Source organism: Narcine bancroftii, chromosome 1 (genome assembly GCF_036971445.1).
Source record: "Narcine bancroftii isolate sNarBan1 chromosome 1, sNarBan1.hap1, whole genome shotgun sequence".
Lineage (NCBI taxonomy): Eukaryota > Metazoa > Chordata > Chondrichthyes > Torpediniformes > Narcinidae > Narcine > Narcine bancroftii.
In genome coordinates this window covers 145,346,690-145,359,133 of record NC_091469.1, presented here as the reverse complement: position 1 = coordinate 145,359,133, position 12,444 = coordinate 145,346,690, and the positions used below count along the sequence as shown (strand labels likewise).

General features: G+C 55.3%; 1 protein-coding gene across 1 annotated transcript in view; it reads left to right on the top strand.

Moving 5' to 3' along the window:
- LOC138751704 (trichohyalin-like) overlaps window positions 1-12,444 on the top strand; it is an 86,337-nt gene that overhangs the window by 27,303 nt on the left and 46,590 nt on the right. The window contains exons 13-23 of the mRNA XM_069914389.1: window positions 569-862; window positions 1,079-1,198; window positions 1,967-2,206; window positions 2,351-2,494; window positions 3,455-3,694; window positions 3,839-3,982; window positions 5,015-5,134; window positions 5,903-6,142; window positions 6,287-6,430; window positions 9,596-9,691; window positions 11,972-12,091. Of these exons, the coding sequence (XP_069770490.1) occupies window positions 569-862; window positions 1,079-1,198; window positions 1,967-2,206; window positions 2,351-2,494; window positions 3,455-3,694; window positions 3,839-3,982; window positions 5,015-5,134; window positions 5,903-6,142; window positions 6,287-6,430; window positions 9,596-9,691; window positions 11,972-12,091 (1,902 nt within the window). The remainder of the gene's footprint in view (window positions 1-568; window positions 863-1,078; window positions 1,199-1,966; window positions 2,207-2,350; window positions 2,495-3,454; window positions 3,695-3,838; window positions 3,983-5,014; window positions 5,135-5,902; window positions 6,143-6,286; window positions 6,431-9,595; window positions 9,692-11,971; window positions 12,092-12,444) is intronic.

Here is a 12,444-nt window from a genome sequence, read left to right as displayed (position 1 = left end):
CTGAGGAGGATGCAACACACAGGCTTCAGATTGATGAGACACGCAGGTCCGAGGAGGATGCAACACGCAGGCTTCAGATTGATGAGACACGCAGGTCCAAGGAGGATGCAACACGCAGGCTTCAGATTGATGAGACACGCAGGTCCGAGGAGGATGCAACACGAAGGCTTCAGATTGATGAGACACGCAGGTCCGAGGAGGATGCAACACGCAGGCTTCAGATTGATCAGACACGCAGTTCCGAGGAGGATGCAACACGCAGGCTTCAGATTGATGAGATACGCAGGTCCGAGGAGGATGCAACACGCAGGCTTCAGATTGATGAGACACGCAGGTCCGAGGAGGATGCAACACGCAGGCTTCAGATTGATGAGACACGCAGGTCCGAGGAGGATGCAACACGCAGGCTTCAGATTGATGAGACACGCAGGTCCGAGGAGGATGCAACACGCAGGCTTCAGATTGATGAGACACGCAGGTCCGAGGAGGATGCAACACGCTGGCTTCAGATTGATCAGACACACATGTCCGAGGAGGATGCAACACGCAGGCTTCAGATTGATGAGAGACGCAGGTCCGAGGAGGATGCAACACGCAGGCTTCAGATTGATGAGACACGCAGGTCCGAGGAGGATGTAACACGCAGGCTTAAGATTGATGAGACACGCAGGTCCGAGGAGGATGCAACACGCAGGCTTCAGATTGATGAGACACGCAGGTCCGAGGAGGATGCAACACGCAGGCTTCAGATTGATGAGACACGCAGGTCCGAGGAGGATGCAACACGCAGGCTTAAGATTGATGAGACGCGCAGGTCCGAGGAGGATGCAACACGCAGGCTTCAGATTGATGAGACACGCAGGTCCGAGGAGGATGCAACACGCAGGCTTCAGATTGATGAGACACGCAGGTCCGAGAAGGATGCAACACGCAGGCTTCAGATTGATGAGACACGCAGGTCCGAGGAGGATGCAACACGCAGGCTTCAGATTGATGAGAAACGCAGGTCCGAGGAGAATGCAACACGCAGGCTTCAGATTGATGAGACACGCAGGTCCAAGGAGGATGCAACACGCAGGCTTCAGATTGATGAGACACGCAGGTCCGAGGAGGATGCAACACGCAGGCTTCAGATTGATGAGACACGCTGGTCCAAGGAGGAGGCAACACGCAGGCTTCAGATTGATGAGACACGCAGGTCCGAGGAGGATGCAACACGCAGGCTTCAGATTGATGAGACACGCAGGTCCGAGGAGGATGCAACACGCAGGCTTCAGATTGATCAGACACGCAGGTCCGAGGAGGATTCAACACGCAGGCTTCAGATTGATGAGACACGCAGGTCCGAGGAGGATGCAACACGCAGGCTTCAGATTGATGAGACACGCAGGTCCGAGGAGGATGCAACACGCAGGCTTCAGATTGATGAGACACGCAGGTCCGAGGAGGATGCAACACGCAGACTTAAGATTGATGAGACACGCAGGTCCGAGGAGGATGCAACACACAGGCTTCAGATTGATGAGACACGCAGGTCCGAGGAGGATGCAACACGCAGGCTTCAGATTGATGAGACACGCAGGTCCAAGGAGGATGCAACACGCAGGCTTCAGATTGATGAGACACGCAGGTCTGAGGAGGATGCAACACGCAGGCTTCAGATTGATCAGACACGCAGGTCCGAGGAGGATTCAACACGCTGGCTTCAGATTGATGAGACACGCAAGTCCGAGGAGGATGCAACACGCAGGCTTCAGATTGATGAGACACGCAGGTCCGAGGAGGATGCAACACGAAGGCTTCAGATTGATGAGACTCGCAGGTCCGAGGAGGATGCAACACGCAGGCTTCAGATTGATGAGACACGCAGGTCCGAGGAGGATGCAACACGCAGGCTTCAGATTGATGAGACACGCAGGTCCGAGGAGGATGCAACACGCAGGCTTCAGATTGATGAGACACGCAGGTCCGAGGAGGATGCAACACGCAGGCTTAAGATTGATGAGACACGCAGGTCCGAGGAGGATGCAACAGGCAGGCTTCAGATTTATGAGACACGCAGGTCCGAGGAGGATGCAACACGCAGGCTTCAGATTGATGAGACACGCAGGTCCGAGGAGGATGCAACACGCAGGCTTAAGATTGATGAGACACGCAGGGCCGAGGAGGATGCGACACGCAGGCTTCAGATTGATGAGACACGCAGGTCCGAGGAGGATGCAACACGCAGGCTTCAGATTGATGAGACACGCAGGTCCGAGGAGGATGCGACACGCAGGCTTCAGATTGATGAGACACGCAGGTCCGAGGAGGATGCGACACGCAGGCTTCAGATTGATGAGACACGCAGGTCCGAGGAGGATGCAACACGCAGGCTTCAGATTGATGAGACACACAGGTCCGAGGAGGATGCAAAAGGCAGGCTTAAGATTGATGAGACACGCAGGTCCGAGGAGGATGCAACACGCAGGCTTCAGATTGATGAGAAACGCAGGTCCGAGGAGAATGCAACACGCAGGCTTCAGATTGATGAGACACGCAGGTCCAAGGAGGATGCAACACGCAGGCTTCAGATTGATGAGACACGCAGGTCCGAGGAGGATGCAACACGCAGGCTTCAGATTGATGAGACATGCTGGTCCAAGGAGGAGGCAACACGCAGGCTTCAGATTGATGAGACACGCAGGTCCGAGGAGGATGCAACACGCAGGCTTCAGATTGATGAGACACGCAGGTCCGAGGAGGATGCAACACGCAGGCTTCAGATTGATCAGACACGCAGGTCCGAGGAGGATTCAACACGCAGGCTTCAGATTGATGAGACACGCAGGTCCGAGGAGGATGCAACACGCAGGCTTCAGATTGATGAGACACGCAGGTCCGAGGAGGATGCAACACGCAGGCTTCAGATTGATGAGACACGCAGGTCCGAGGAGGATGCAACACGCAGACTTAAGATTGATGAGACACGCAGGTCCGAGGAGGATGCAACACACAGGCTTCAGATTGATGAGACACGCAGGTCCGAGGAGGATGCAACACGCAGGCTTCAGATTGATGAGACACGCAGGTCCAAGGAGGATGCAACACGCAGGCTTCAGATTGATGAGACACGCAGGTCTGAGGAGGATGCAACACGCAGGCTTCAGATTGATCAGACACGCAGGTCCGAGGAGGATTCAACACGCTGGCTTCAGATTGATGAGACACGCAAGTCCGAGGAGGATGCAACACGCAGGCTTCAGATTGATGAGACACGCAGGTCCGAGGAGGATGCAACACGAAGGCTTCAGATTGATGAGACTCGCAGGTCCGAGGAGGATGCAACACGCAGGCTTCAGATTGATGAGACACGCAGGTCCGAGGAGGATGCAACACGCAGGCTTCAGATTGATGAGACACGCAGGTCCGAGGAGGATGCAACACGCAGGCTTCAGATTGATGAGACACGCAGGTCCGAGGAGGATGCAACACGCAGGCTTAAGATTGATGAGACACGCAGGTCCGAGGAGGATGCAACAGGCAGGCTTCAGATTTATGAGACACGCAGGTCCGAGGAGGATGCAACACGCAGGCTTCAGATTGATGAGACACGCAGGTCCGAGGAGGATGCAACACGCAGGCTTAAGATTGATGAGACACGCAGGGCCGAGGAGGATGCGACACGCAGGCTTCAGATTGATGAGACACGCAGGTCCGAGGAGGATGCAACACGCAGGCTTCAGATTGATGAGACACGCAGGTCCGAGGAGGATGCGACACGCAGGCTTCAGATTGATGAGACACGCAGGTCCGAGGAGGATGCGACACGCAGGCTTCAGATTGATGAGACACGCAGGTCCGAGGAGGATGCAACACGCAGGCTTCAGATTGATGAGACACACAGGTCCGAGGAGGATGCAAAAGGCAGGCTTAAGATTGATGAGACACGCAGGTCCGAGGAGGATGCAACACGCAGGATTCAGATTGATGAGACACGCAGGTCCGAGGAGGATGCAACACGCAGGCTTCAGATTGATGAGACACGCAGGTCCGAGGAGGATGCAACACGCAGGCTTCAGATTGATGAGACACGCAGGTCCGAGGAGGATGCAACACGCAGGCTTCAGATTGATGAGACACGCAGGTCCGAGGAGGATGCAACACGCAGGCTTCAGATTGATGAGAAACGCAGGTCCGAGGAGGATGCAACACCCAGGCTTCAGATTGATGAGACACGCAGGTCCGAAGAGGATGCAACACGCAGGCTTCAGATTGATGAGACACGCAGGTCCGAGGAGGATGCAACAGGCAGGCTTCAGATTGATGAGACACGCAGGTCCGAGGAGGATGCAACACGCAGGCTTCAGATTGATGAGACACGCAGGTCCGAGGAGGATGCAACACGCAGGCTTCAGATTGATGAGACAAGCAGGTCCGAGGAGGATGCAACACGCAGGCTTCAGATTGATGAGACACGCAGGTCCGAGGAGGATGCAACACGCAGGCTTCAGATTGATGAGACACGCAGGTCCGAGGAGGATTCAACACGCAGGCTTCAGATTGATGAGACACGCAGGTCCGAGGAGGATGCAACTCGCAGGCTTCAGATTGATGAGACACGCAGGTCCGAGGAGGATGCAACACACAGGCTTCAGATTGATGAGACACGCAGGTCCGAGGAGGATGCAACACGCAGGCTTCAGATTGATGAGACACGCAGGTCCGTGGAGGATGCATCACGCAGTCTTCAGATTGATGAGACACGCAGGTCAGAGGAGGATGCAACACGCAGGCTTCAGATGGATGAGACACGCAGGTCGGAGGAGGATGCAACACGCAGGCTTCAGATGGATGAGACACGCAGGTCGGAGGAGGATGCAACACGCAGGCTTCAGATTGATCAGACACGCAGGTCCGAGGAGGATGCAACACGCAGGCTTCAGATTGATGAGAAACGCAGGTCCGAGGAGAATGCAACACGCAGGCTTCAGATTGATGAGACACGCAGGTCCAAGGAGGATGCAACACGCAGGCTTCAGATTGATGAGACACGCAGGTCCGAGGAGGATGCAACACGCAGGCTTCAGATTGATGAGACACGCTGGTCCAAGGAGGAGGCAACACGCAGGCTTCAGATTGATGAGACACGCAGGTCCGAGGAGGATGCAACACGCAGGCTTCAGATTGATGAGACACGCAGGTCCGAGGAGGATGCAACACGCAGGCTTCAGATTGATCAGACACGCAGGTCCGAGGAGGATTCAACACGCAGGCTTCAGATTGATGAGACACGCAGGTCCGAGGAGGATGCAACACGCAGGCTTCAGATTGATGAGACACGCAGGTCCGAGGAGGATGCAACACGCAGGCTTCAGATTGATGAGACACGCAGGTCCGAGGAGGATGCAACACGCAGACTTAAGATTGATGAGACACGCAGGTCCGAGGAGGATGCAACACACAGGCTTCAGATTGATGAGACACGCAGGTCCGAGGAGGATGCAACACGCAGGCTTCAGATTGATGAGACACGCAGGTCCAAGGAGGATGCAACACGCAGGCTTCAGATTGATGAGACACGCAGGTCTGAGGAGGATGCAACACGCAGGCTTCAGATTGATCAGACACGCAGGTCCGAGGAGGATTCAACACGCTGGCTTCAGATTGATGAGACACGCAAGTCCGAGGAGGATGCAACACGCAGGCTTCAGATTGATGAGACACGCAGGTCCGAGGAGGATGCAACACGAAGGCTTCAGATTGATGAGACTCGCAGGTCCGAGGAGGATGCAACACGCAGGCTTCAGATTGATGAGACACGCAGGTCCGAGGAGGATGCAACACGCAGGCTTCAGATTGATGAGACACGCAGGTCCGAGGAGGATGCAACACGCAGGCTTCAGATTGATGAGACACGCAGGTCCGAGGAGGATGCAACACGCAGGCTTAAGATTGATGAGACACGCAGGTCCGAGGAGGATGCAACAGGCAGGCTTCAGATTTATGAGACACGCAGGTCCGAGGAGGATGCAACACGCAGGCTTCAGATTGATGAGACACGCAGGTCCGAGGAGGATGCAACACGCAGGCTTAAGATTGATGAGACACGCAGGGCCGAGGAGGATGCGACACGCAGGCTTCAGATTGATGAGACACGCAGGTCCGAGGAGGATGCAACACGCAGGCTTCAGATTGATGAGACACGCAGGTCCGAGGAGGATGCGACACGCAGGCTTCAGATTGATGAGACACGCAGGTCCGAGGAGGATGCGACACGCAGGCTTCAGATTGATGAGACACGCAGGTCCGAGGAGGATGCAACACGCAGGCTTCAGATTGATGAGACACACAGGTCCGAGGAGGATGCAAAAGGCAGGCTTAAGATTGATGAGACACGCAGGTCCGAGGAGGATGCAACACGCAGGATTCAGATTGATGAGACACGCAGGTCCGAGGAGGATGCAACACGCAGGCTTCAGATTGATGAGACACGCAGGTCCGAGGAGGATGCAACACGCAGGCTTCAGATTGATGAGACACGCAGGTCCGAGGAGGATGCAACACGCAGGCTTCAGATTGATGAGACACGCAGGTCCGAGGAGGATGCAACACGCAGGCTTCAGATTGATGAGAAACGCAGGTCCGAGGAGGATGCAACACCCAGGCTTCAGATTGATGAGACACGCAGGTCCGAAGAGGATGCAACACGCAGGCTTCAGATTGATGAGACACGCAGGTCCGAGGAGGATGCAACAGGCAGGCTTCAGATTGATGAGACACGCAGGTCCGAGGAGGATGCAACACGCAGGCTTCAGATTGATGAGACACGCAGGTCCGAGGAGGATGCAACACGCAGGCTTCAGATTGATGAGACAAGCAGGTCCGAGGAGGATGCAACACGCAGGCTTCAGATTGATGAGACACGCAGGTCCGAGGAGGATGCAACACGCAGGCTTCAGATTGATGAGACACGCAGGTCCGAGGAGGATTCAACACGCAGGCTTCAGATTGATGAGACACGCAGGTCCGAGGAGGATGCAACTCGCAGGCTTCAGATTGATGAGACACGCAGGTCCGAGGAGGATGCAACACACAGGCTTCAGATTGATGAGACACGCAGGTCCGAGGAGGATGCAACACGCAGGCTTCAGATTGATGAGACACGCAGGTCCGTGGAGGATGCATCACGCAGTCTTCAGATTGATGAGACACGCAGGTCAGAGGAGGATGCAACACGCAGGCTTCAGATGGATGAGACACGCAGGTCGGAGGAGGATGCAACACGCAGGCTTCAGATGGATGAGACACGCAGGTCGGAGGAGGATGCAACACGCAGGCTTCAGATTGATCAGACACGCAGGTCCGAGGAGGATGCAACACGCAGGCTTCAGATTGATGAGACACGCAGGTCCGAGGAGGATGCAACACGCAGGCTTCAGATTGATGAGACACGCAGGACCGAGGAGGATGCAACACGCAGGCTTCAGATTGATGAGACACGCAGGACCGAGGAGGATGCAACACGCAGGCTTCAGATTGATGAGACATGCAGGTCCGAGGAGGATGTAACACGCAGGCTTCAGATTGATGAGACACGCAGGTCCGAGGAGGATGCAACACGCAGGCTTCAGATTGATGAGACACGCAGGTCCGAGGAGGATGCAACACGCAGGCTTCAGATTGATGAGACACGCAGGTCCGAGGAGGATGCAACACGCAGTCATCAGATTGATGAGACACGCAGGTCCGAGGAGGATGCAACACGCAGGCTTCAGATTGATGAGACACGCAGGTCCGAGGAGGATGCAACACGCAGGCTTCAGATTGATGAGACACGCCGGTCCGAGGAGGATGCAACACGCAGGCTTCAGATTAATGAGACACGCAGGTCCGAGTAGGATGTAAAATGCAGACTTCAGATTGATGAGACACGCAGGTCCGAGGAGGATGCAACACGCAGGCTTCAGATTGATGAGACACGCAGGTCCGAGGAGGATGCAACACGCAGGCTTCAGATTGATGAGACACGCAGGTCCGAGGAGGATGCAACACGCAGGCTTCAGATTGATGAGACACGCAGGTCCGAGGAGGATGCAACACGCAGGCTTCAGATTGATCAGACACGCAGGTCCGAGGAGGATGCAACACGCAGGCTTCAGATTGATGAGACACGCAGGTCCGAGGAGGATGCAACACGCAGGCTTCAGATTGATGAGACACGCAGGTCCGAGTAGGATGCAAAACGCAGGCTTCAGATTGATGAGACACGCAGTTCCGAGGAGGATGCAACACGCAGGCTTCAGATTGATGAGACACGCAGGTCCGAGGAGGATGCAACACGCAGGCTTCAGATTGATGAGACACGCAGGTCCGAGGAGGATGCAACACGCAGGCTTCAGATTGATGAGACACGCAGGTCCGAGGAGGATGCAACACGCAGGCTTCAGATTGATGAGACACGCAGGTCCGAGGATGCAACACGCAGGCTTCAGATTGATGAGACACGCAGGTCCGAGGAGGATGCAACACGCAGGATTCAGATTGATGAGACACGCAGGTCCGAGGAGGATGCAACACGCAGGCTTCAGATTGATGAGACACGCAGGTCCGAGGAGGATGCAACACGCAGGCTTCAGATTGATGAGACACGCAGGTCCGAGGAGGATGCAACACGCAGGCTTCAGATTCATGAGACACGCAGGTCCGAGGAGGATGCAACACGCAGGCTTCAGATTGATGAGACACGCAGGTCCGAGGAGGATGCAACACACAGGCTTCAGATTGATGAGACACGCAGGCCCGAGGAGGATGCAACACGCAGGCTTCAGATTGATGAGACACGCTGGTCCGAGGAGGATGCAACACGCAGGCTTCAGATTGATGAGACACGCAGGTCAGAGGAGGATGCAACACGCAGGCTTCAGATTGATGAGACAAGCAGGTCCGAGGAGGATGCAACACGCAAGCTTCAGATTGATGAGACACGCAGGTCCGAGGAGGATGCAACACGCAGGCTTCAGATGGATGAGACACGCAGGTCCGAGGAGGATGCAACACGCAGGCTTCAGATTGATGAGACACGCAGGTCCGAGGAGGATGCAACAAGCAGGCTTCAGATTGATGAGACACGCAGGTCCGAGGAGGATGCAACACGCAGGCTTCAGATTGATGAGACACGCATGTCCGAGGAGGATGCAACACGCAGGCTTCAGATTGATGAGACACGCAGGTCAGAGGAGGATGCAACACGCAGGCTTCAGATGGATGAGACACGCAGGTCTGAGGAGGATGCAACACGCAGGCTTCAGATTGATCAGACACGCAGGTCCGAGGAGGATGCAACACGCAGGCTTCAGATTGATGAGATACGCAGGTCCGAGGAGGATGCAACACGCAGGCTTCAGATTGATGAGACACGCAGGTCCGAGGAGGATGCAACACGCAGGCTTCAGATTGATGAGACACGCAGGTCCGAGGAGGATGCAACACGCAGGCTTCAGATTGATGAGACACGCAGGTCCGAAGAGGATGCAACATGCAGGCTTCAGATTGATGAGACACGCAGGTCCGAGGAGGATTCAACACGCAGGCTTCAGATTGATGAGACACGCAGGTCCGAGGAGGATGCAACACGCAGGCTTCAGATTGATGAGACACGCAGGTACGAGGACGATGCAAAACGCAGGCTTCAGATTGATGAGACACGCAGGTCCGAGGAGGATGCAACACGCAGGCTTCAGATTGATGAGACACGCAGGTCCGAGGAGGATGCAACACGCAGGCTTCAGATTGATGAGACACGCAGGTCCGAGGAGGATGCAACACGCAGGCTTCAGATTGATGAGACACGCAGGTCCGAGGAGGATGCAACACACTGGCTTCAGATTGATCAGACACACATGTCCGAGGAGGATGCAACACGCAGGCTTCAGATTGATGAGAGACGCAGGTCCGAGGAGGATGCAACACGCAGGCTTCAGATTGATGAGACACGCAGGTCCGAGGAGGATGTAACACGCAGGCTTAAGATTGATGAGACACGCAGGTCCGAGGAGGATGCAACACGCAGGCTTCAGATTGATGAGACACGCAGGTCCGAGGAGGATGGAACACGCAGGCTTCAGATTGATGAGACACGCAGGTCCGAGGAGGATGCAACACGCAGGCTTCAGATTGATGAGACGCGCAGGTCCGAGGAGGATGCAACACGCAGGCTTCAGATTGATGAGACACGCAGGTCCGAGGAGGATGCAACACGCAGGCTTCAGATTGATGAGACACGCAGGTCCGAGAAGGATGCAACACGCAGGCTTCAGATTGATGAGACACGCAGGTCCGAGGAGGATGCAACACGCAGGCTTCAGATTGATGAGACACGCAGGTCCGAGGAGGATGCAACACGCAGGCTTCAGATTGATGAGAAACGCAGGTCCGAGGAGAATGCAACACGCAGGCTTCAGATTGATGAGACACGCAGGTCCAAGGAGGATGCAACACGCAGGCTTCAGATTGATGAGACACGCAGGTCCGAGGAGGATGCAACACGCAGGCTTCAGATTGATGAGACACGATGGTCCATGGAGGAGGCAACACGCAGGCTTCAGATTGATGAGACACGCAGGTCCGAGGAGGATGCAACACGCAGGCTTCAGATTGATGAGACACGCAGGTCCGAGGAGGATGCAACACGCAGGCTTCAGATTGATCAGACACGCAGGTCCGAGGAGGATTCAACACGCAGGCTTCAGATTGATGAGACACGCAGGTCCGAGGAGGATGCAACACGCAGGCTTCAGATTGATGAGACACGCAGGTCCGAGGAGGATGCAACACGCAGGCTTCAGATTGATGAGACACGCAGGTCCGAGGAGGATGCAACACGCAGACTTCAGATGGATGAGACACGCAGGTCTGAGGAGGATGCAACACACAGGCTTCAGATTGATGAGACACGCAGGTCCGAGGAGGATGCAACACGCAGGCTTCAGATTGATGAGACACGCAGGTCCAAGGAGGATGCAACACGCAGGCTTCAGATTGATGAGACACGCAGGTCCGAGGAGGATGCAACACGAAGGCTTCAGATTGATGAGACACGCAGGTCCGAGGAGGATGCAACACGCAGGCTTCAGATTGATCAGACACGCAGTTCCGAGGAGGATGCAACACGCAGGCTTCAGATTGATGAGATACGCAGGTCCGAGGAGGATGCAACACGCAGGCTTCAGATTGATGAGACACGCAGGTCCGAGGAGGATGCAACACGCAGGCTTCAGATTGATGAGACACGCAGGTCCGAGGAGGATGCAACACGCAGGCTTCAGATTGATGAGACACGCAGGTCCGAGGAGGATGCAACACGCAGGCTTCAGATTGATGAGACACGCAGGTCCGAGGAGGATGCAACACGCTGGCTTCAGATTGATCAGACACACATGTCCGAGGAGGATGCAACACGCAGGCTTCAGATTGATGAGAGACGCAGGTCCGAGGAGGATGCAACACGCAGGCTTCAGATTGATGAGACACGCAGGTCCGAGGAGGATGTAACACGCAGGCTTAAGATTGATGAGACACGCAGGTCCGAGGAGGATGCAACACGCAGGCTTCAGATTGATGAGACACGCAGGTCCGAGGAGGATGCAACACGCAGGCTTCAGATTGATGAGACACGCAGGTCCGAGGAGGATGCAACACGCAGGCTTCAGATTGATGAGACGCGCAGGTCCGAGGAGGATGCAACACGCAGGCTTCAGATTGATGAGACACGCAGGTCCGAGGAGGATGCAACACGCAGGCTTCAGATTGATGAGACACGCAGGTCCGAGAAGGATGCAACACGCAGGCTTCAGATTGATGAGACACGCAGGTCCGAGGAGGATGCAACACGCAGGCTTCAGATTGATGAGAAACGCAGGTCCGAGGAGAATGCAACACGCAGGCTTCAGATTGATGAGACACGCAGGTCCAAGGAGGATGCAACACGCAGGCTTCAGATTGATGAGACACGCAGGTCCGAGGAGGATGCAACACGCAGGCTTCAGATTGATGAGACACGCTGGTCCAAGGAGGAGGCAACACGCAGGCTTCAGATTGATGAGACACGCAGGTCCGAGGAGGATGCAACACGCAGGCTTCAGATTGATGAGACACGCAGGTCCGAGGAGGATGCAACACGCAGGCTTCAGATTGATCAGACACGCAGGTCCGAGGAGGATTCAACACGCAGGCTTCAGATTGATGAGACACGCAGGTCCGAGGAGGATGCAACACGCAGGCTTCAGATTGATGAGACACGCAGGTCCGAGGAGGATGCAACACGCAGGCTTCAGATTGATGAGACACGCAGGTCCGAGGAGGATGCAACACGCAGACTTCAGATTGATGAGACACGCAGGTCCGAGGAGGATGCAACACACAGGCTTCAGATTGATGAGACACGCAGGTCCGAGGAGGATGCAA